The sequence below is a fragment of the Calidris pugnax genome, unplaced genomic scaffold, assembly GCF_001431845.1.
Source record: "Calidris pugnax isolate Ruff unplaced genomic scaffold, ASM143184v1 scaffold45, whole genome shotgun sequence".
NCBI lineage: Eukaryota > Metazoa > Chordata > Aves > Charadriiformes > Scolopacidae > Calidris > Calidris pugnax.
Genome location: NW_015090764.1, coordinates 2,690,542 through 2,712,398, shown reverse-complemented (window position 1 = coordinate 2,712,398; position 21,857 = coordinate 2,690,542). Strand labels below are relative to the sequence as shown.

Below are 21,857 nucleotides of genomic sequence, written 5' to 3'. Positions count from 1 at the left end.
GGGAAACAGCGCCCCGGATTCGGTCGCCTCCACCCCGCACCCCCCCCCGGAGCCTGGCGGGGGGGGGGGGGGGGGGGGATCGGCACCGAGCACGGGCCGGTCCCCGGCGGCCGGAGGGTGCGGGTCCCGGGGCGTTCCCGGTCGCAGAGGGGGACGGAGGGGCTCGGGGTGGCTCGGCGGCCGCCGGGGGGGGATTCGGGGGTGTCTGGCTTCCCCCAGTGCCCAGGTCATGGTGGGGGCTCGGAGGGGACCTTTTAGTTGCAAAGTGGCAGAACCTGGGCTTGGCAGGAGCAAAAAACCCGTTAATTGTTGCCGGGTGCGGGTTTGGTGAAGTTGTTACAAGTGTCTGAATTGCAGCAAGTGTTGGGCTGAGCACAGGGGGAAAATATCCCACCCCCCAAAAAATAGCCCCCAGAGGGTGAGTGTCCCAGCCCGTTGGAAGGCAAACACCCCCCCCCTCCGGCGCTGGGGGGTTCACGGCTGGTTTTCTGGTGTCCAGAAGTATTAAAAAAGAATAAATGTGGCAGGGAAATATTTCCTACGAATGTGCTTGGCTTTGGCTGGGGGGGGGTGGGGACCAGGCTGCTCCTAGAGCCAGCTCAGCCCCTTGTCTGGGGGGGCTGTTGGAGTTCAGAGCGTCGTCAGGCAGAAATCACTGTGACGCCTTTGAGGATCCCCCCCCAACCCCCAAAATGTCAGCTTGCTGAGGCTCTTTTTTGACCTATTTCTGGGGAGGGGGTGGGGGAACTCCTTCGTACACCCGGAGGCTGGGGGAAGCAGCCGTCCCCCCCAGGGCTGCCAGCACAGGGTGTCCCCCGGCCCGGGTCAGGGATGCTGGGGTGACACTGCCCCAGGAGAGAACCCCCAGCCCAGAGGGAAAGGGAAAACGCTGGGTGGGAGCTGGCCCCAGGGGGTGGGGGTTTGGGAAACCTCGGGGGGGTGAATCGTGTCCTTCCAAACTCTGCTGCTCGCGCCTTCGAGGATCCCCCCCCAACCCCCAAAATGTCAGCTTGCTCAGAGGCTCTTTTTTTGACCTATTTCTGGGGAGGGGGTGGGGGAACTCCTTCGTACAGACGCTGCCCCAGGAGAGAACCCCCAGCCTGGTGGGGAGGGAAAATGCTGGGCGGGAGCTGGCCCCAGGGGGGTGGGGGTTTGGGAAATCTTGGGGGGGTGAATCGTGTCCTTCCAAACCCTGTGCTGCTCACGTGTGGCTGTGGGGTTGGCTTTTTGGGTTTATTATTTGGGAAACTGAAAAGCTTGTCTAGGTGAGCTTCTGAGCATGGAAAGCAGATGTTGGACTAATGGATAGGATACTGGACGTGTGGGACTGAGCTGTGTGGGGCAAAGTCACTGTTTGTGGAGAAAGTGGAGAAAGCGGCCAGCGCTGGCTCCAGGTCCCGGGAAAGGGGCAGGAAACGGGGGAGGTTGGTTGGGTTTTCTCCTACTGAGCTGTGTGGGGCAAAGTCACTGTTTGTGGAGAAAGTGGAGAAAGCGGCCAGCGCTGGCTCCAGGTCCTGGGAAAGGGGCAGGAAACGGGGGAGGTTGGTTGGGTTTTCTCCTGGTGGTGGGGAGCAGGCTTCCACGGTGACGAAACGTCATTGGGATGCTGCATCTTGCTGAAATCAGCTCCTGTTTCTGTGGTGGCTCTGCAGCTTTGGGGGAATAACTGTCTAAGGAGCTACTTTACAAGTTTCTGAGAATCTGCAGAGAATTTACAAGTTTCTGAGAATTTACAGAGAGTGCTGAGGAGGGTGTGTGTCTGTGTGTCCGTGGTGGGTGGGTGTGTGTGTGTCCGTGGTGGACTGACAGAAGGTCCTGCAGCAAAGGCAGCCCCTGTGCAATCCCAGCTGTAGCACCCACCGCCCCCTGCCCACCCCAGTCCCAGGTCCCACCACGCCAGCAAGAGAAGGCAGAGGACCCCCTGGTGCTGGGGGATGATTTAAGGCCACAAGTCACTGGATACGCTTCGTAAAGGGCTTATCCCCTTTTATAAGGGTAAATTCAACACTAACAGCTGTAACAGGCACCAGCAGCAGCTGGGGGGGGGGTCTGCCTGCACCCCCTACAGAGAGCCGTTCACTGGGTGGTTTTACAGTCCATGGAATGGGGAAATGCTCCGTTACCCCCCAGGCAGAGCTTTCCACCCTAAAAACCTGGCAAAGCCATTGGTGCAAAACCTGCCAGCAGCAGAGCAGGCGTGGGGTGAGAGGGGGAGTGCTGGGGTGGGGGAGAGCAGCCAGAGGGTTTTTGGGAGGTTTGAAGGGGGAGTGACGGAGGAGGATCTGTGATCGTATGATTCCATGATCTCTCCTGGAAAGCCGGGAGCCCGGCTGGATGTAATGATGTAATTCTGGCTGCAGCACGATCAGGCCTAAAATTGCAGAATGAAACTTTTATTTTTTTTTTTAACACTTGTCACAGGCCTGTTCCTGCTCCCACCCCCTCCCCAGGGCTGCGCTGGCACCTCGGGCTGTGACGAGGGGTGGCCGTGGGCATGCGCTGCCTGGGACTTAAATCTACCCTTAAAGTCAGCCAAGGGACGTTGGCCCTCTTTGGTGATGACCTACTTTAAAAATACCGCTCAGTACAGCAGCCCCTGCTCGTCAGAGCAACGTTAATTAAACTCTCTTCCCAGGCAGCCCTGTCCCCGGGACTCCCTGTTCTGTCTGTGAATCACCTTGGGGGGAGAGAAATCACTGCCAAAGAGCTGCATGGATTGCCTTGACGATAAGTATTTATTCATATGTTACATTTAAACATAAATAATTGAGCAGTAGTCTGCTCCCAACAAAAATAAATAAGTCAATACACAATATTAATAAAATACAATTAGACAGAATGTTATAACAAATACAACAAAGTTCTTAGAGGTTTGATTTTTGTAGATTTTTTTTTTTTAAACAGCGTTGTATAGTACATTCCCAACATACCAAAGAAAAATAGTGGAGTTTTATTTTTTTACATCACTTCTGTGGGCCCTGGGGGTTGGAGGGTTTTTTCGCTCTGGTTGATTTTTTTTAAAAAATACTCTTTTGCTTTTCAAGTGAGCAAACAGGCCCCCTCCTCCCCAACCCAAGATGCCCCTGAGCCCTTCCTGCAGCCCGGCCCTGGCCCGGAGCTGTAAACAGGGATGCTCTTGGCCCCAGCTCCCCCACCTTGGGGGTGGCAGAGGAGCCCTGTCCTGCTGTGACTCCCACTGCTGCTATTTCGGCAGCGTCACGCACAGAAAGGGGGTTTCCTTCCCCAGCGCCTTCCTCGGGACTGAGTGGGCTCCTCTCTTCTCACTTCTGCTTCGTGACCGCGGTGCTCGTGAGCCTGGAGAACACCACGATCCTCCCCAGCAGCCTCTGCCCACACCAGCCATGAGGGACTTCTGGTTTGGGTTTATTTTACCCTCCCCTCAAATTTCTAGAGCCCAGTTTAAGGGAGGGCTCAGCTATTGAGATGAGAAGCACTTGGTGTACATTTTTTCCCTTTTCAGACTTTTTTTTTTACCTTTTTTTAGTTTACTGCAATCATAAAGACGGATCTAAGCACAGATGGTGTTTCTAGAACCAAATCTACCTTTTCCTTGTGCAAGTGCCACTTGGCTGGTGAGGGCCCTGGGCAGTGCTTGCTCCTGCAAACCCAAATATCAGAAACACAAAAATTCAGGTTCAAATTCTTCTTGTTTTTGTGGGTTTGGTTTTTTTTTGGTTTGTTTTTTTTTTTTTGGTGAATTACTCGGGTGCTGATGGCAAAGGGTGGAATGGCCAAGCAGGAGAACTGGCAAGGACCTTCCCCGGGGCACAGGGACAGCTCTGCAAACCAGCACAAAGCATCAGACCCCCCCACTGCTGCTTCACCTGGGGGGTGCTGGCCCCACTTCAGCAGAGGAGCACCCAGTGAGTGTTGGGTGCCAAGGAAAGGCCTCCCCCAGGGCTCTGCAGCGCGGGAGGTGTGGGGAGAGGAGCAGTGAGTGTCGGGAGGCGCAAAGCTCTGCTGTGTCTGCTCCAGAGGGTGGGAGCTGAACTTCATGGCACTGCAGGATGCAGAGAGCGTGGGAGCTGTTCCTCTGTGCTAAACCTGTTAACCTCAACCACCTCGGATCCTGTCACCTGGGAAGGGCTGCAGGGTGAGCCTGCAAAGGAAAAGGCAGGCATGGCTGTGGCGTGTGCGGGCCGTGGGACTGCACAGCGTGAGCGAGTCACCAAAGGGGACTGAGGGGATGAAGGCAGATCTTCACACCTCCTATTAACCATGTTGTTTAAGGCCATTCCTCCAGCTGGTAACCTTATTTACTTTAATTGCTGCTAAATAAAAATGCCAGTGTTTTAGCAACAGGCACTCAGACGCTTTCTCTTCCACTTCAGGACACAGACATGAGTCCAAGGTGCTCCTCCAAGGAACCAGTCGATGCTGCAACACTGGAGTGAGTTTCGGGTCCGGCCGTACCTCCATGGAAGGCTCTGGCAGAGCACACAACTGCATCCAGGCTTTAAAGGTATGGTAAGTCAAAATATAAATGTTCTCGTGTCAAATTCCCCCTTTTTAATATCTCAAGTACGTTGATAGATGGTCTAGAGAGGGAAGTAAGAGAATGCAAAAAGATCTTGTCTAGAAATACAAAGTGAGTGTAACAAGGACTATCAAACACAAACCTTATCCGGTGAAGGAAAAGTTCTGGTTTTAAAAGTCTCTTACAAATCTCTTCGATATTTATTACATTACATGGAAGATGCAATTAAAACACCATTTTGAAGTTACAGTGCAAGGAGTGCTCCAGCCGACAGCTCACAACGAGGCCCACAGTGACAGTCTGCTCGTTATCACTTATTTTCAATCAGTGTCTGCACTTTGTAGACAAGGTCTCTTGCTATCCGCAGGATCTCCTCCACATTGTGATGCTCTGCCATTTCTAAAAGACACAGAGACAAACATCCTTCACTGTCAGCAGCAGGAACTTTCTGCCTTCGCATTGATATTAGTGTAGCATTAATTAATGAGTGTAACGGGAGCTGCAATCCAAAAGCTCTGCAGGGGGTCAGGTTTGTAGAATTAAAGATGGAATAGGTGGGTGAATCCCTCAGTGCTGCAGGTCCTGGCATCAAGATCTCATCCTTCTGCTGTCAGTCCCAATCCTCAGTTCCACAATGAACATTTCATTCAGCTTAGGCAAGTGCTGAGCTTCTTTGTTTGGTGGTTTGGGGGTTTTTTTGAGGGAAGTATTAAGGTGCAGGTTTGGAATAAGAATGGCTGAGGCAAAAACAAAACCAAATTTGGGACCTATGGACCCCTCTGGTGAGCAATCAGCCATTGGCTGAGGCAAAAACAAAACCAAATTTGGGGCTTCTGCAACAGATGGCTGAAAGCCACAGCATTGATAACTTAGTTAAATTACTGTGATTACACAAAATTGTTTCCAAACTTCTTAAACTATCCCACTGGGACCATTCTGCAGGCAGCACCCTGACCTGTGTTCTGCAGCCAGGAGGAGACCAGCCTTGCTTCAGCAGAGTATGTTCTGCTCCAGCACCACCTACGGACCCCTCTGGTGAGCAATCAGCCACGGAAGTGGTTTGGGATGTTTTGCATGAGCAGTTGCTTACATGGTTCAGCCTCGGCAGGGTCAAGCCCTATAAGCAAAAATGACTCTGGCAACTTTAAAATCTGCGAGAGACTTTCACAAAAGATTAAGCAACATTTTAGCACCTCCCATTAAACCCAGGGCAAAGAGTCACCGTGGCAAATCTTTTTAAAGAGAAAATGTGGAACTTGCTTTGTGGTCAAAATTGCCACTGACACTGAAAAAGCCACCATCCTCTATCATCCACGGAGCTCTTAAAACACTCCTGTTTGTTTGTGCCAAGTCAGCTCTTCAGGAAGTGAGTGAAAATCTGGGCTTTTCATTTACACGAAAGGTAGGGGGTTCAGAGCCTAAACTGACCAGAGGCTTGTCACGACAGCAAGAACACAACTGCAGTCTGAGGTACAGGAGATGCAGCAAACTCTCATTACTTGCTTTTTATCAAAATGACTCCCTTAAAAAAAGGTCTCTTACCGTTAAAAAACTTGATGATATCAGTGAAGTCCATGTTGTTATCACGGATAATCTCTCGATAAACTTCCACAAGTGCTAAGGCAATGAAAAGGACAAAATGTTCTGAAGAGATGTGCTTTGCTGCCCAAATAACTTCCCACACTGTAAATACATCCTCGTACAACAATTCTGAATGGGAATAAACATTACAAGAGCATCTGATTATTCAAATTGACCATTTCCCTCTCTCTAACTAACATTTTACAGGCCTTACACAGACATGACTAGCACTTGGTGACTCCTCCTCTGCCTCCCCCCCAGCCAACCCCTGTCACTGGTGCAAATGTGGCAGCAGAACTGGGTTTAAAGGCAACTCTCCGTGAAGGAGAGGGGTTAATGTGAAGAGTCACAGTTCCCCCCCACTGTCAGGTGGCTGCTCATAATAAATAGCTGATGGATGTCTATCATCTCCCCTATCACCTTTGTGCTTTGGTGTGTTTGAGAGGGATGTCCTCTCACTCTTGCAGATCAAGCTGTAACTCAAAGGAGCTACTGACTTGCTCAACAGCAAGATGGGTCTCAGTATCAGCAAGTGCTTCTCTTGGAGTGGGGGTGGGTGGGACGTGCAGAGATCCTGGGGTGCTCCCGCAGTGTACGAAGTACCTCGCTCAGCAAAGTACAACAGCTCTTGAGCTATTGCTGAGCTGCTCCTCGTTATCAAATGGATTAGAAAGGAGGCAGCACAGCCTACAAAGCAGTGTGATCAACTTGTGATCACTTTCTTGAGCCAACACCACTTGCACAACTCTAAGCTATAGGCATGGAACATCATTACCTCTTTTGAAGTCAAGCAGGAACCAGCGATAGCAGAAGTAAAAGTGAGTGTAATCTCCATTCTGGTGCATCAATTCAAAAAGCTCTGAGTCTAGAATCTGAAATGCAAAACATCCGCTGTCAGCCATAAATGGGAGATGTTACACTGTGCAGCAGAAGTTTGGGGGGTTTGTTTTGTTTGTCAAGTTGAGAGGAATTGACCTGCTCTAATACACACTCTTTGTCACAGCAAATGCTGTTTCCTGAGAATCAGGAAAACAGCTTGGGGCTGCATAAAACAATTCTTATCCTCCCCAACTCTGAAGCACCAGATGACCAGGAACCCCAGCCACTGGAGTCCTGCCCTTCACTGTGGCATCAAGCCAGTTCCGAGCCTCTGCCACGGCCTCATCTGCTTTCAAAGAAGATTAAAAACAGACTCACTTGGATCAGGGACCGCATGTTGGCAAAGTGTGTGTCCATAGCACCTCCGTTGGGGAAGTTCTGGCTCATCCTCTTCATCAGGTGGGTGAAGCAGCTGTAGGCCAGTTGATCTGGAGATATAATGCAGAACACTCAGCACTGCTACTTGTGTGACTTCCTTCAACCAGAATAACTACTGCGGGACCAGGGGAAAACAGGGATTTCCCCTTTGTTGTTCCCTAACCCCATCACCAGTATTTAGGTGAAACACAGGACAGTCCCTGATTCTGGCCCATTTTTACTAGTTATGTTTCAAAAGAACCCAGCTTGCAGTTGAGTTTCAGCTTCAGCAACTGCTTGAACACAGCTGCTTTGAAAATTTAGTAAAATTTGATGTCAAAGTCAGTGAGCGAACAAGGAATCCCCGAGATATTAATAGCAGCCATTTCAACAACAGCCACATGTAGAGAAAATACAACTCGAGCTGCAGGTTTGGCTTTCCTGGTGAGCTCGCCCTGGTTAATGCAAACAGCTTCTCAAACAGCATTTCTAAAGAAAGACCTCCCTAAAGATATCACCATATTCCAAAAGAAAACCCTTCCTACCATTGTCAAGTATAACCATCAAAGGAGCCAGGAGGTCACACATGCCTTGAACATAACCAACTTCCAGGTGCTCCCACACGTAACTGCAGAAAGAAGAACACACAAGAGATAATAGGATTAAAAATCCTCTTGCTGCATGGTGACCTCAAAAATTTGTCTTGCACCTAAAACATGACCCCTTTTGGGAGCTTTTAATAGTCTTGTTCTAGACTGCTGTAAAAGGTAAAGCTGGAACTTTAGAGAGAACTACTACTATAAAGAGAACTACAACAATTAAAATCCTCCAACACACTGGTATAAAATGATGAGTATTTCTGCTGGTTTTTTTACAGGGTAATTCCTAAAGGCTTCTATGAACAATCCACGATGGGGACAGAGCAGTGTGTGAGACACAGATCTCTCTCGTAATAGGACTCCTGCTGTAGGCTCGTCGTGTGTTGTGAAAGTTGTCTATTTGCAGGATGAATTAACTAATGCTGAACCTTTGCTGTTCCTCAAAAGCTAAATATTGTATTGAAGTCTAATTTGATTATGTGAGATCAAATCTTACGCAGCTGCTCAATGTGCCTCAGAGCTTTCTGACACTTCACATTCCCGAGTATTTCACAGCCCTGTATTGGATAGAGAGGACCAAATCTTGCACACACAGCTTGTGTATTGATAGCTTGTGAAAAAACAACTATGCAAAGCCTCTTGAGGTAGAAAAAGAATCTCCTCAAGCCTGTGTTCCAAACTTGGACAGCCTGTCATACCCATGCTCTCTAACCTACCTGTGACTCCTTCTTGCAAGATTTTTTATGTTCATTACTGAGAATTTTTATACAGACTATTATTTTCATATTATTATAGTTTATAGATTATGACAGAAACATGAAAATAGTTCAATTTACAAGCTGTGTTACCTGCACATGACATTTCGGAGTTTCTCCAGGTTATCGGCAGTAAAATACCAGTAATTCCGATCACATCTCTGGACATCTTTATCAATTCTGTGCAAATTTAAGGCAACAGTGTCCAGTAACTCTATCTAGAAGAGAAAAGTTTTAGTTAGATCTGCTGAGTTTAGAGCATTCCCAGGACTTGCTCTCTCAGATTTGCTCTGAGAATCAACAAACCAGAAGTAGTACCATTATACTTTGGGCATATGAGAGCATCGAAATACTCAATTACTGTCAAAAATCCCAGGTGAAATGCATACGCTTTCACTGGTAAATGTTCCAAGCCTGTCCTACTTCCAAAGGGTTATTTCTAGTTGAACAACTTGAATAGAGAGAGAGAGGCAAAAACTGAGCTGCTGATCTGTTGACAGCAACACTGAGAGAGCTGGTGGAGCCCCGAATCGAGGTTTAGGCTGTGGTTCAGTTTCATTAAATATGTGTTTTAGCTTGAATTAAATGACACTGAAATCTTACAAGTGGTGTGTCGTCCACACCTCCCCACAAGCCCCGGAAATTTTTAGCTGCTAGAACTCTACCACATTCTTTTCCTTGCCCTCCCACTGAAAGAGACCCAAATTTGTCTTGATGTCTTATTTCCAATCCGGCTCAAAATCCAGGTGAAAAGATTTGGATGCAGAAATCCTCAATTACCATCCCAGCACCTGTATTCTCTGTCTCATTAAATTCTACCTGAAAAAGAACAAGTCTTTGCTAGAGCAGCAACGCTGTGCAGAGAGATGACGATACTTTATGTTGTGACCTACCGTGTAGGACGCAGCGCAGACAGAGGCAACATCCATTAAATAATCCCCCTGGGAACACAGCTGCTCCTCCGACACGGAATCCTGAGGCTGCAGCACGACTGACTTGGCTTTCTGCAGATGGGGGGTGTCTGGGTCAGTCCTTTCCGAGTCAGCACCGGCCTCTTCCTCAGCCCCCTCCTCGAAGGAGACGCTCTGCCCGTCGTCGATGCTGGACAGGATGCCCGAGGCCACAGAGTAGTTCCTCGAGGACGGCAGCCCGGAGTCAGGGGAGTCAAACTCCACAGCCTGTGGCTCCACGGCCCCGACGGCTGCTGGCACCTCCGCAGACACCACCGTGAAAGGGGGGTCGTCCTGACCTTTGGGGTCCCGTTCTGCTGAGTCCGTTTCATCTACGGATATGAAGACCTGGGGGTGGGCAGGGGAGAGAAGAGTCAGGTAAAGCAAGGGAGAACAGAGAAGCAAGAACTGTTCATGTAGCAAACCAACCTCCAGCCATGAGACAGGGATGACTACAATAACTTCAGTGAACATGATCACCCATTAATAGAGCTTCCCTGCATGCAAATAGTTGAGAGCTCCTCACTCAGTCTTTATACTGAGACTGAAAGTCTAAAAGTAATAGCAGTTTATGACCTCATATCCATCTCCTATGATGATGTCTCCCCTTTTCGTAATCTTCAATTAGCAATGCCTTGGAAAGCAGCGAAGCTCCCCTGCCTACAACACCAACACTAAAAACATCAGAGATACATTGCAATGACCAGAGACCAACGTTACCTCAGGCCTCCGACAATGCAATTCAGCTACTGCTGTTTGAAGCCAAGACTGGCCTTCAGAGTCTTTCACCATGCAGCCCTTTTACCTCTTCTCTTGCTAAAAGCCTCTTTGTTGAACATTTTAAGTTTTATTCTCTCTTCTTTCATGGAAATCAGTTAGCTAACTCTTAGAAGTCTGCATAAGTAACAGATGCCCAGAGATATTTTGGGCACACAACTGCCATCTCTCCTGTCCAACAATGTGAAAAGAAACCCCTTTCTTGGCTATTCCAGTTACAGAGGGGTTAATTCAGTCTGCCTTCCTACTGCTTTGCATCTTACCTTAGACTGACAAAGATCCCCTCTCCCAAAATAAAATCACAGCCAGCCTGTCAATCAGGGACATGACAGAATCCAAAATATGCTTTAATAGTAGCGATCTTTTGCTCTATGCTGTATTTGAATAAAGGACCCACAAGTAAGAGATCTAGAAAGCTATTCCTCTATGGAGAAAAGGATCTTCTCCAAGTAGGTGAACCTTAAAGCCCCTTAGGCAGGTCCTGCTCAAGAACAGCTCCAAACTACCCAAAACACAGCTCTACTGTGGAGGCACCACAGCTTCAGATGGGCTGTCCCTCTGCAGCCGCCAGGGAGTACCTACATCGTTGCTGATGGTGGAGTCCCTGTGGATGAGTCGCTGGACGTGGCTGTCGATGCTGCTGCCCGAGGAGAACTTTGCCAGCGTGGCAGAATGTGATTCCTTCTCCCGCTGCTTCACGATGACCTCGCAGGCTTTCCACTCAGCCATGACCTTCTGGTACCGCAGAGCAATGTCTTCATCCACCTGCAGACAGACAGACAGATCCTGAAACAACAGTCCTCCTTGAAAGAGAGCATTAAAATGAGCGGACGCCAGGAGGGGGAGGTCTAAAGCAAGTGTGATGTCTCAAACCGAAAGGCTGACGGCTCCTGCAGCCCTCTGGCCAGAGCACACATCACTGTGACTGGAGCAGGGAGATACTGTGTATTTACTGCAGGGAATGAACCATCGCTGGAGAGGCCACAAAAGATTCATCTAAGCACGTGTATACACTGTCAACAGCACTTTGACACTGCTCAGGGAAGAACAGAAGATGTCACTGGCCTTCATGTGAAGTCAGATACAATCTGCTGGAGCAATTGCTGCCTCTAACAGGATTATTCCTAATTTCATTACATCTCCTTCCCAGCTCCTCTATTCCAAGTCTAACGTAGCCCTTGCAGTGGATTCCAGGAGACAGGTTTATAGCCAGCAGCCTGTGCAGAGCTGGATGCTGGGAGAGCCTCCCGAGCAGCACAAATCCCAGCTCACAGAGCCCGGTCCTGGGGCTGCACCGCGCACGGCCCTAGGAATAAACCAGATTCTTGCACTGCTGGCTGCCTCTGGTGACAGACAGACACAGACACCCCCCCGGGCTATTAAGGGACACGTAGTAATTTCACTACTCTGTCACTTGTCAAGCGCTGAAGAGAAACCGCAGTTGTGAGCTCTGGACTCTGCTGGCTGGAGCTGCCACCACAGCAGTCACGCTAAGAGCTGCAGGCTGTTTGTCACTCGAGGTAGCTGTCGAGTCATAAATCATAAAATACAACAGTTAGAGGGAGGCTGGAGGACAGCCATGTTTGGGAGTGCCCCCGATACTGATGGATGACTGCAAAAATACCATCAGAAGGCAAAGATGATAAATCACCTGCGATGACTTCAGTTAAGGACAGGATAAGTTTCCTATACGTGCAAATGTTATGGCTGTTTTCATGTCATTCATTTAATAGGCTCCTGCATTCAATGGGAAGCTTGAAACTCCAACAGCACGTTTCTTTGAGGAGTCAGTCACTACTGTTATTTACTACTGGTGTTGAGTAGCTCATTAGAATTCCAGCTAAGGTTTGGAGCATCCCTGTGTCAGCACGGTACAAACTCAGGGAAAAAAAAATCCTATAGGAGTCTGCATACTGTGCAACATATCTTCCTGAATTTACTGTAATTCCTGTCATACAAATGGACTCAAGTATTTATCTCTTCTTGCCAAATCTCGTATGTTCTAGCTGTATACATGCACGTGCCCTTTGAAGCTGGAGCTGGAATCCAAGAGTTGTGGCTCCAGATCTACCACTCAAAAATCTAAGTATCTGGGTCCTTTTTTCAGTTCCAGACATACCTTCTATTTCTATAAATGGATCATAAATCTGATGGTTCATATACCTGTGGAGAACAGAGACAGCAAAATGTGGTCTATGCAAGAAACCTCCACTATCCTATATTTCTTGAAAATGTGAGGGTAAAACAAAATAAAAAATGAATGGAGCACCAAATGCAAATTAATAAATTCACACTGCATGTAGAAGTGCTGCAATTTAGCCAGATCTCTGCTACTGAAGCTGTGCACCAAATTCATGGAAGAGTTTGGAAGAGCTCTCCCTTTTCACAAAGACAATAGGAGTTAAGGACCCAGTCCACATGGTGCTTCTTTCTTAAACTTGTGCTCTATGCAAAAAAGGGATGATTGACCAAGTCTCCTGTAGAACAGACGTACTTTCCAGCAGGACATGGCAATGTGCCAGCCTGGCTGGATATCTGGATTTGCTTCTCTTCAGGGGCAGTTTGCCTGGCCTTGGGGAGATAAGGCAACCAGGACCTAGTGCTCTTGGTGGCTTCTGAGGTTCTTTGTCTTTCTCCAATGCTGATGTCATGGGAGGGCAGGAATTTGCCTCAGCGGCGCTCAGCGAAACACTCATGAGGGATACACTATAGCCAGAAAATCTAAGTATAAAAGCCTACAAAGATGACTGGATTCAGGGTGAAGAATCTGGATTGTGACCCAGTTTGAAGCGTTGCTGTGTCCTTCTCAGCTTCTGGCTTTGGGCACCTCCAGTTTCTGTCCAGGAAGCGGGGCTGAGGGAAGGGACAACCCTCTCCCGTTTTGCCCGGCTCTATCTGTTTGTTTCCAGCCTGGTTTATCATCAAGCCCTTGCCTGGTAATCACAACAAATGGAAGCACTCAGCAAAGTCAGAAGTTGGTATTGCTATAAAGAGATTAGCAAGGGGAGGTAGTATAACTAAGAGATGGGCAAACTGTGGTTTCATTAATGGAAACTATATGCCAAGTTTCAGACTGTGAAATAAGGCTGTGACATAACCCAGGCAATTACTCACTGATCAATGCTAGCAGCAGCATGGGAGATATTAAGATGAATAATGTCTCACTTGAAATTGCACCCTGTGTTTTACAGAGCTACATCTTATTTAAGTCTAGCAAAAGCATAATGAACTTACAAACCGAACCTTCCTCTGGGTATTTTTAGCCTCTAGACAGAAACTCCAAGTGTACTTCAGAAGGTACTTCGGGGCTGTTCACAGCTCCAGTAGAAGTCCATGCATGCAGATGTCGTATCACAGACAAAGGAGTTGTTTCAAAGAGCATTTTGAAGTATAACTCAGCTAACACATCATGATCAAATTACTATCTAAATGTCAATGTCTCCCTATTTTATAAGTTACAAATATGTGAAAACAGGACTTGCTGAGGGCAGGTACACGTCACAGGCACAGGTTTCCTGACTTCAATAAAGAACTCCCTTTTAGTGATTTTCAGGCATGATAACACGGTATCATAATCCCTCTACTAACACGTATCACTCATGTTTCCAGTAGCATTTTCCCCTTAGGAATATTAAACAATAATAAAGACTAACACTTGCTATTCAGAAGACAAAACCTGTTGTGCAGACTAACTCAGCTCCCCGGGCAGCGGTGCTTACCTGCTCCATCTCCTTTTTGGCCATGCCGAATTTATAGTGACCCAACAGGAACGGCCACACTTCCTTTCGGATCTCGTGCTGCACCCCACCGTAGTAAACTCTTCTTAGTAATTCCAGTTCCTTGTAATTCTACAGCAGCCAGGAGAAAGGTATGGAAGGTAATACATCTTTATTTTCCTCTGGCATGCACTTAATGCAATTTGGCAACTTGACTCAAGCCTTTAGGGCCCCAGCTCAAATCCAGCCTAATGTAAGTTGTCATGTCTCCCACAAAAATAATCTTTTAATAGACTAGAGTCATCATAAGATCAGTTGCTTTGATGTTAACTGGTATCTATGCCATCATCAGAGCTAATGTAAGTTGTCATGTCTCCCACAAAAATAATCTTTTAATAGACTAGAGTCATCATAAGATCAGTTGCTTTGATGTTAACTGATATCTTTTCCATCATCAGAGAAGCAAAGTATAAAAGAGACTGTGAGAATTGACTGACTCTCACTCGAACGAGGAGTGATCCCGTGCAGATGAGGAAACACCTGTAAGACTTCCTGGGCTCCATTTTAAGGGACACGTGCTCAGGGCAGCGTGTGTGGAGCCAGTAATGATCATAAGGGTGTTCTGTTACTGACCTTCTTGTCCTTCTGGTACTTGCTCCAGACCTCTTTGGTCAGCCCCCCCGCCGCGCTGGAGGGTTTGTCGGGGGGGACGATGGTGTGGTTGACGAGGGCAGAGAGGTGGGTTCGCACCGTGGACAAGTGGCGGCAGTAGGCGAGCCCTGGGTGGGGGGGAGGTAAATGGTCATAGAAGAGCCACCTCCCTCCTAGCAGCAGCCCCTCTTTGAAGATGAAGCTGTGACATTTTAAACCCGCCAGGAACAACCCTGCATGAACTAAACTTGCACTGTACTGTATAAGAATGAAGAATTGCAACGGAGCCAAAGATTAAATAAATCTTGCAGAGACTAATAAAATCCAAGTAGAGATTACACTGCAACGTAAAGCTAAATTCTCTCTAAGCATCAGTTTGCCCACTGCTATATGCAAACCCCACAGACAATGGGATTATGAAGCTGTGACACTTGAGCCACGTCCCCCCTCCTGCCCCGAGGTGATGTGACTCACAGCAGTAAATCTGGGTTTGGGCTTTCTAAACAAACATCCCATGGTCTTTAGGCAAGCATATGGATACCACAGGAATGGGTATAAGAACCTTCACTTACATCCATAGAAGGCTCTGGAAACTATTTGCCTCTTCATGCTGTCACACAGCATCTTCAGGGGAGTCCTGTGGAGACACGTTAACAGGAGCAGGATGGGTGATGAGGACAGAGATCATCATCGCCTTCACACTCATCCCTACGCCCTACACACAGCAGTTCTTTCTCTGCACCAATATTTGTTTAGCCAAAGAACAATGAGAATGACAAATTACACTTTTTAAAGCATTTTCCCCAGCAGCATTTTGGCCCAATTCACCTGGCACATTTAGCCACAACCGCTGCAGGTGCATTGTAAAGGTCCTTGTCAAGTTTGATGAACTGTTGCCCCTCACTGTAATCGTTAATGACTTGTTAAAGAAATTGCTTCCAGAGCTGAATTATATTCAACTAGACAAAAAAACTAGATGCAATTTTTCTATCAAAATGTGACCTGAGAGTAGTTTAATAGGTTAGTTTTAATAAACTAAATATCTTGCTGTATAAGTGCCCGGGTGAGCCCTGCGGCTCTCGCTCACCGGTCGTGGATGCAGTTGCAGCAGCTGGGGACGTCGTAGGGCGAGCTGCCCGTTGAGCAGGAGAGACACGAGGAGCCCTGGCTGCAGTGCTCCAGCTGCCACGACAGCAGGTTTGCCCCGAAGCCTTGCATCTCGATCATTTCGCTGGTGTCTAGGGGAAAAAACCAAGAGAACAGTCCGCCATCAACCTCTTCGGTTCTTCCCCCCCCGTCTTCCTTCTGTGCGTCCTGACGGCATCATGCTTTGCTTCTCAGCAGGCTCTGAACCTCGATTCCAAACGGGGAGCACCATCCCAGTGAGCTCAGAAACGCTGCTCTCTGAACCTAACCCGCTGCAGGCTGTGCTCGGGCACTTCCCCAAAAGTCAAATCCCTTCACCATCTCCCCCCTTTCTTGCCCACGCACATCCCAGTTCGTGTTTCAGGAGAACAGAGGAAAGGGTGCTGCAGTAACAACTAAACCTGGTTCTTGTGTGATGCTACGGTAATGTCAGTTATGGCCAGGAGAGACCATCTAACCTGACCTTCTGTTTTAATTCAGGCCTCAGAATTTCATTTTGCAGTTCCCAGAATCAGCCACGTAACTGCTAGTCCAGCTAGAGTGCAGGTTGGAGCATAAAAGAAATTAAGACAAAGTGCTTCAGTTATTTTCAGAAGGTGCTTCTTTCCCCCTCAGAACCAGACCCTAAGGTACTTGGTGCAGAAGGAGAGTTCAAGTCTTACTAAAGCCAACACTGTGTTTGTAAAAGTAGGATTCTCTGCAGGAAGGTGTGATCCAACAGTACAGTGCAGCTGCTCCAGTTATCCCCGCTCCACCAAAGCTATTGGCCTTTTTAACCACCTTCAGGAAGGCCACCCAAAAAAATCCCCAGCTGCCTTCAAAAAGCTTCTTCAGCTCTTCAACTTTCCCAGCTGGCATTTGAGCTCGCAGGTTTTTTTGTTTTATAATAAATAACTGGCCTTTCAGCTCACCCATGATTAAAATTAAGGCAAATGCCATAATACTGTATGTCACTAAATTAACATTTGTCAGCAAAATCCAGTCCCCTGGGCCGTGCTTTTAAAACATACATTTGTTGGGTGGTGGTAGGGGCAATTCCAAACCATCTCATGCATTTCAAATCAAGGTAGCGTAAAGCATTTTAGTAGTGCCTATTAGAGAGTGGGCAGAGGTGAGGAAGGAGTGGAGTAAAACCATTCGTTAACAGAAAAAGCACAGGCTCATGCGGAAGCAGTCATGTGTGTCTCAGTTCACAAAACAAAGTGTGATGCAAAAATGCTCTTCACCTTAATTCTTCAGGAAGGAGCTGAATGACCCAGTATTTATTGCAGCTTCGCATTGGGTTCAAATAAAAACCATTGGACAAACATTTTTAGATCGTTATTTTTTGCCTCCCCTCTACCAACAAGAAAAGTGGGTTTTTCTGTTTTGATTTTTTATTTTATTTTTTAGAGAAACAAGAAAAGAACCCCACAGAACCTAAAGATTCAGATGAAAGGTACCTGAATTAGTGAAGAATTAGAGTGAACAGCATCTTTTAGTTAATTGTAGTGGTGTTATCTGGAACTCCAGCTACATGCAGAAGTCGAGCATGTTGCAAAATGTAAAAGCAAATGGGCAGCAAACCTGCTACAACAGTGTTGTCATTATTGACACGGGAGCTGCTGGAGGGACCACAGCCCACCCACTCCAGTTAGCAGGAGCCACTACCCAAGAGCAGACACAGCCCTAACTCTACTGTCACCTTCAGGATTAGGTAAGCAAAAGCAGGTACCTGACAGCCGTTCTGGTGGGATAACTCAACATTTCCATCTCCTGACTACAGACTAAATTGTGTTTCTTATGCTCTAGATCACAGCATTAGCCTCTTAACATGCGTATGCAGCAGTGTTAGACCTTCCTCCTTTCCATTAGCACCCATAAGCAGACCTCATCGGTTAAGACACACAGAAACTTCCTGAAACAATATCTTTTTTCAAGGGCAACATGGTATTTTTGAAGTTTCTTTCCATCCCTACCTTCCAAGAACCCTTTATTACCTTGGGCTGGGCTTTATCAGTTTCTAGGGGCTACTACCTTGGGATAAGTGTGTGGGCAGCCTCCAGGAAACGAGGAGGATCTCCTTGAACATGTTCATCTCCGATCTAACAGAACCTGAGCACTGTACAGAGATGTAGGACAATTACTGTCTCCTACAGCTGGTCCCACCAGACCAGGGCTAATACCCATTTGGAACCAAAGTAATTTCTCCGCTATTTAAAGGTGTGTCTTCTCTGGAGCCAAGATACATTGTGTTTTTCTCAGGAATTGAAAATACCAGAAAAAGCACGTTCATGCTAATGTAATGAATGAAAAATATAGACAAAGGCCAAACTTGCAAGCAGTTGCTTCTCCTTCCTACTTCCTCTGCAGATGTCAAACTTCTGACAGCTACTTTACAGCCTGGTTACAGAGAAGACTCTGTTTTTGCTGATTACTCCAGTGATTAGGAAGAGGCAGAGGCTGCTGTTCAGATATACCAGGAACACACCAGATTTGGCACATGCACACTACTAGATCCCCAACACTAACAGATACGCTTCTTCAGAATACCACCTTCACACATCTGTTATGAATTGCTTTAGGAAGTGCACTAGATGACACATTTTGGGAGGGTGGAGAGTCTTGCAGCTGATGATCTGAAACCCACCTGGCCTACAAATGCAAGAATGGAATGAAAGCACCTGACTACAGAAAGTTTTTGCCTCTCCATATGATGTTCTCTGCACACTTCTGCTCCCCTACAGAGGTACCCAAAGTGTGGGAACATGCCTACTTGAGCTGTCCCTGGGCTGAAATGGTAACTCCCCACACTGCTGCCCTGTTCTGTCCACACAGACATGCTCCATTTCTGACACAGCCCAGCACATCGCTGCTGTAACCGTTCACCTCTGATCCTTCTGCATCTCCTTCCTCTGGAAGGAGAGAAGGTTTGTCTGTTCAGCAGCACACACGCTCCGAGGAGAGGGAAGATGCTGTTGTATCCACTTCCCAGGGGTTGTGAGCGTATTCCCAGCCTCTCTGCACAGTCACCTTCACCTCCAGGTCTCATGGTGCCAGTGAAATGCTCTTCCCTGTAATAATGCCAACACTGTTGTATGCACCAGTGGAACGAGCTGCAATAGAGCTCCGGGACACAGGGGGAGGAGGATAAAAACCTTTCATCCTATTAGGAGCTGTGAGGTTCCGAGAGCAGATCATTGATAGCATTGCGTGTAGCTTATCTTCCTCCTCCTCATCATCGTCAACAGAGGCAGAGCGGCTGGCAGCTAAGTGGTGGTAGTTAATAGTTACTGCTCAAAGAAAATAGTGAAAGAGGAGCATAAGAAGAGAGAACTCGACTCTGCGGGAAAGCTCAAAAGGACATGTTCAGCAAAGACAAAGAACTCGAATCCTGCCCTCTCCTTGAAGGCACAAGCTCCTGTAAATGGGTACAAAAAATGTGTTTCTTACAGAAAAAAAGCATGCTCCACCAAACACGGGCCAGCTTTTGATTGTGCACCGGCTGTGTCCCCAGAGCACACACGTCACATCATGGCAATGGTGAAAGGTCCCAGTGCCAGCCTGCAGAGGGGGGGTTATGCTTTTTAGCAAAACTCCATGGGAATTCTGGGCTCCAACTACCTTCCTTCACTACGCCCTTACCAACACTGTGGCCTCTTCCACTCTGAAACCTGTGCCAGATGCATCTGGGCAGCAAACGTTCTGCTCCCCAGCTCTCTGGGCACTGCAGACACCCAGGGAACAGACCTTCCCCCGAGGAAGCCTGGGGCAGGAGCCAGCTCTCTCTGTCTTGCTCTCAGCAGGCAGGTCTGCCCTGGACACAGAACCTGCATCCCCTTGTCTCAGGCAAAGGCAGAACACACTTTTCCTGGTGTGTGCATGAACTTACCTGCACAAATCCAGACGCCCTAGTAAAGCACGGCCACCACCGTGTTCAGTCCCCTGGGGTAAGGAGGGTTCAGTTGAGATTTCTGCTTTTTCAGCTGCAGTAAGTCCCAATATGAGCAGTAAATCCAAATCCCCTGTAAACTTTAGGGTCTGATCTTCCTGGGAAATTCTTGCTTCTTTGCCAAGGAGAATAAAACCAAACATGCTGTTTGAGAACTAGCTCAAATGCCTTCTTGCATGTAAGGAATTTCTGCTCACTGATGACATGAGGTGGTTTGGTTCTTGGGAATTCATTTAGTTTTTTTGGAAGGGCCTTTATTTATCCATTGTTAAGTTCTTGCTTCCAAACCAGGAAAACTTAGCCCAGGGAGTTGTTGAGGTACTTTAAGAGTTGAGTTTATGGCTTTTTTTCCTAATAACAACATTATGAGCAAGCAGTGTGGCCAGTAAAAATATCCTCACTTCAGGAGCAAAACTGCTCTTGGCTACTCAAGCAATGTTTTTACTTTTAGTCTCAGTTTGCAAGCCCAGGGGAGTATTTTGAAAACTTCCTCTGCAAAACACAGAGTAAATGAAAATAAGATTCCCCACCTTGACTCCATTTCCACTAAGATAATAAGTTTCACTACATTAAGGAAACCTACGGTGACCTGTACCTGTTGATCACAATTATCACACAATGAAGTTTTGTGATAGGTTTTTTGGGTTGGGTTTTTTTGTTTGTTTGGTTTTGTTGTTTTTTTTTAAGAAAGCAGAACAAAGGCACTTACTGTTATCATGCTTGTGTCCTGGATAGATAATTCTGAACACGTAGTCTGTAGAAGTGTCTTCAGCTGGCATCTCCTCTAGGTCCACTGATCTGTTGCTGTTCCGTTTTCGAAGCTTCGGAAATACTTTACCCTAGAGAAAATAATGATTCCACACATTCAGCCACAAATAACTAATAGAGCACAACAAACTGAATACTGCAGACATTTGGCATCTTAAATCTTAAAACTAAACTTTCAATGTTGGGAGGAGGTGAGGGAGAAAACAACAGTAGAATCACATAAAGCAGGTGGTTTAGGGGTACTTAACACAACTTTTCTCTGTACCTAAACCACAGCTTTTTCTTGTAATCCATAGGAATTGGGCACCAGCTACTTCAATAATCCAAGCTGCTGCCAGCAAGTATGTCCCAGTCCATTTGAGCCTCAGTCTCTCTCGCTTGGGTTCATATTTTGATACGATAGCAGATGCCAGTTCATTGCTCAATGGGGTAATGGAGGTGCAAACAATTTTTATAGACTATCTGTATAAGAATCAGATTGGACTAAATGGAGTTATTTTGCCTTCCACTTCACTATAAAGCAGGTGGAAATCAATGCCCAGACTCAGGGGAGCAGGATGCTCGTTGAACAAAGACATGAAGATCAGCCCTACCTTGCCCTGTTGTGACCAAAGTGGTGGTTCCAGCTGACCACGAGGCAGAAGACCATTTTCCAGGCAGGAGAGAAACGCGAGGAGGTGACCTCCTTGGGGAAAGTGCAGCGGAGGCCTCTGAGTTCCATCCTGACTCACCAAGACTAATGTCCATCTGCTTTCTGCTGCAAAGGAGGACAAGGGGAGTCCACACTGTTACATCAGAACCTCTATTTTTGGCTCTTACCTTCTCAGTGAATTTTATTCATGATCATCTCTAGATAAATAAAGCTCTGTAAGTAATAATGCGATCTAGGGATGATCTCAGTCCTCTAGTCCTAAAGAAGCTCAAGATAGAAGCAAACTGTGACATGCAAAAACATTTAAAGTTATTCTGAACATTAACATAATAAATAATAAAGGAATTACTAAACTAAGTCTCTGGTGTATGAAAAACTTGACAAAGGACACACAATTTAGAATGAAAATCAGCCTAGTGGATATAACCAGAGGCTGTCAGCTTAACTCCGGTGAGAATTAGCAAGTCACATTCCCTGTTGTAAATTCTTCTTATTTATCTCCACTGTCACTAGAAATATAGCACAATAAGGAAAACCACCCTGGGCTCTGGATATTCTTTTAAGCTTAATAATCTGCTTCTTGTACAATTGTCAAAA

At 47.0% G+C, this 21,857-nt stretch overlaps 1 protein-coding gene and 1 long non-coding RNA gene across 4 annotated transcripts in view; one reads left to right on the top strand and one right to left on the bottom strand.

Moving 5' to 3' along the window:
- Nucleotides 1-2,712: 2,712 nt before the first annotated feature.
- The window catches only part of SGSM2 (small G protein signaling modulator 2), a 44,110-nt gene continuing 24,965 nt past the window's right edge, over nt 2,713-21,857 (bottom strand). The window contains exons 9-23 of one of the 3 annotated variants that reach the window (XM_014964083.1): nt 21,202-21,365; nt 20,550-20,679; nt 19,047-19,181; nt 15,851-16,001; nt 15,336-15,400; nt 14,746-14,891; nt 14,116-14,244; nt 10,979-11,161; nt 9,563-9,967; nt 8,763-8,887; nt 7,861-7,943; nt 7,277-7,386; nt 6,855-6,951; nt 6,041-6,115; nt 2,713-4,897 (exon numbers count right to left, since the gene is read on the bottom strand). In XM_014964083.1, coding sequence (XP_014819569.1) covers nt 4,809-4,897; nt 6,041-6,115; nt 6,855-6,951; nt 7,277-7,386; nt 7,861-7,943; nt 8,763-8,887; nt 9,563-9,967; nt 10,979-11,161; nt 14,116-14,244; nt 14,746-14,891; nt 15,336-15,400; nt 15,851-16,001; nt 19,047-19,181; nt 20,550-20,679; nt 21,202-21,365 — 2,087 coding nt within the window. In that variant the 3' untranslated portion in view covers nt 2,713-4,808. Of the gene's footprint in view, nt 4,898-6,040; nt 6,209-6,854; nt 6,952-7,276; nt 7,387-7,860; nt 7,944-8,762; nt 8,888-9,562; nt 9,968-10,978; nt 11,162-14,115; nt 14,245-14,745; nt 14,892-15,335; nt 15,401-15,850; nt 16,002-19,046; nt 19,182-20,549; nt 20,680-21,201; nt 21,366-21,857 lie in introns of all 3 variants that reach the window. The other 2 variants (XM_014963995.1, XM_014964173.1) reach the window with 2 other exon arrangements.
- On the top strand, nt 4,361-21,257 carry LOC106901471. Its single transcript, XR_001414314.1, has 3 exons — nt 4,361-4,483; nt 7,083-7,357; nt 21,130-21,257. It is a non-coding gene; the product is annotated as an uncharacterized LOC106901471 (long non-coding RNA).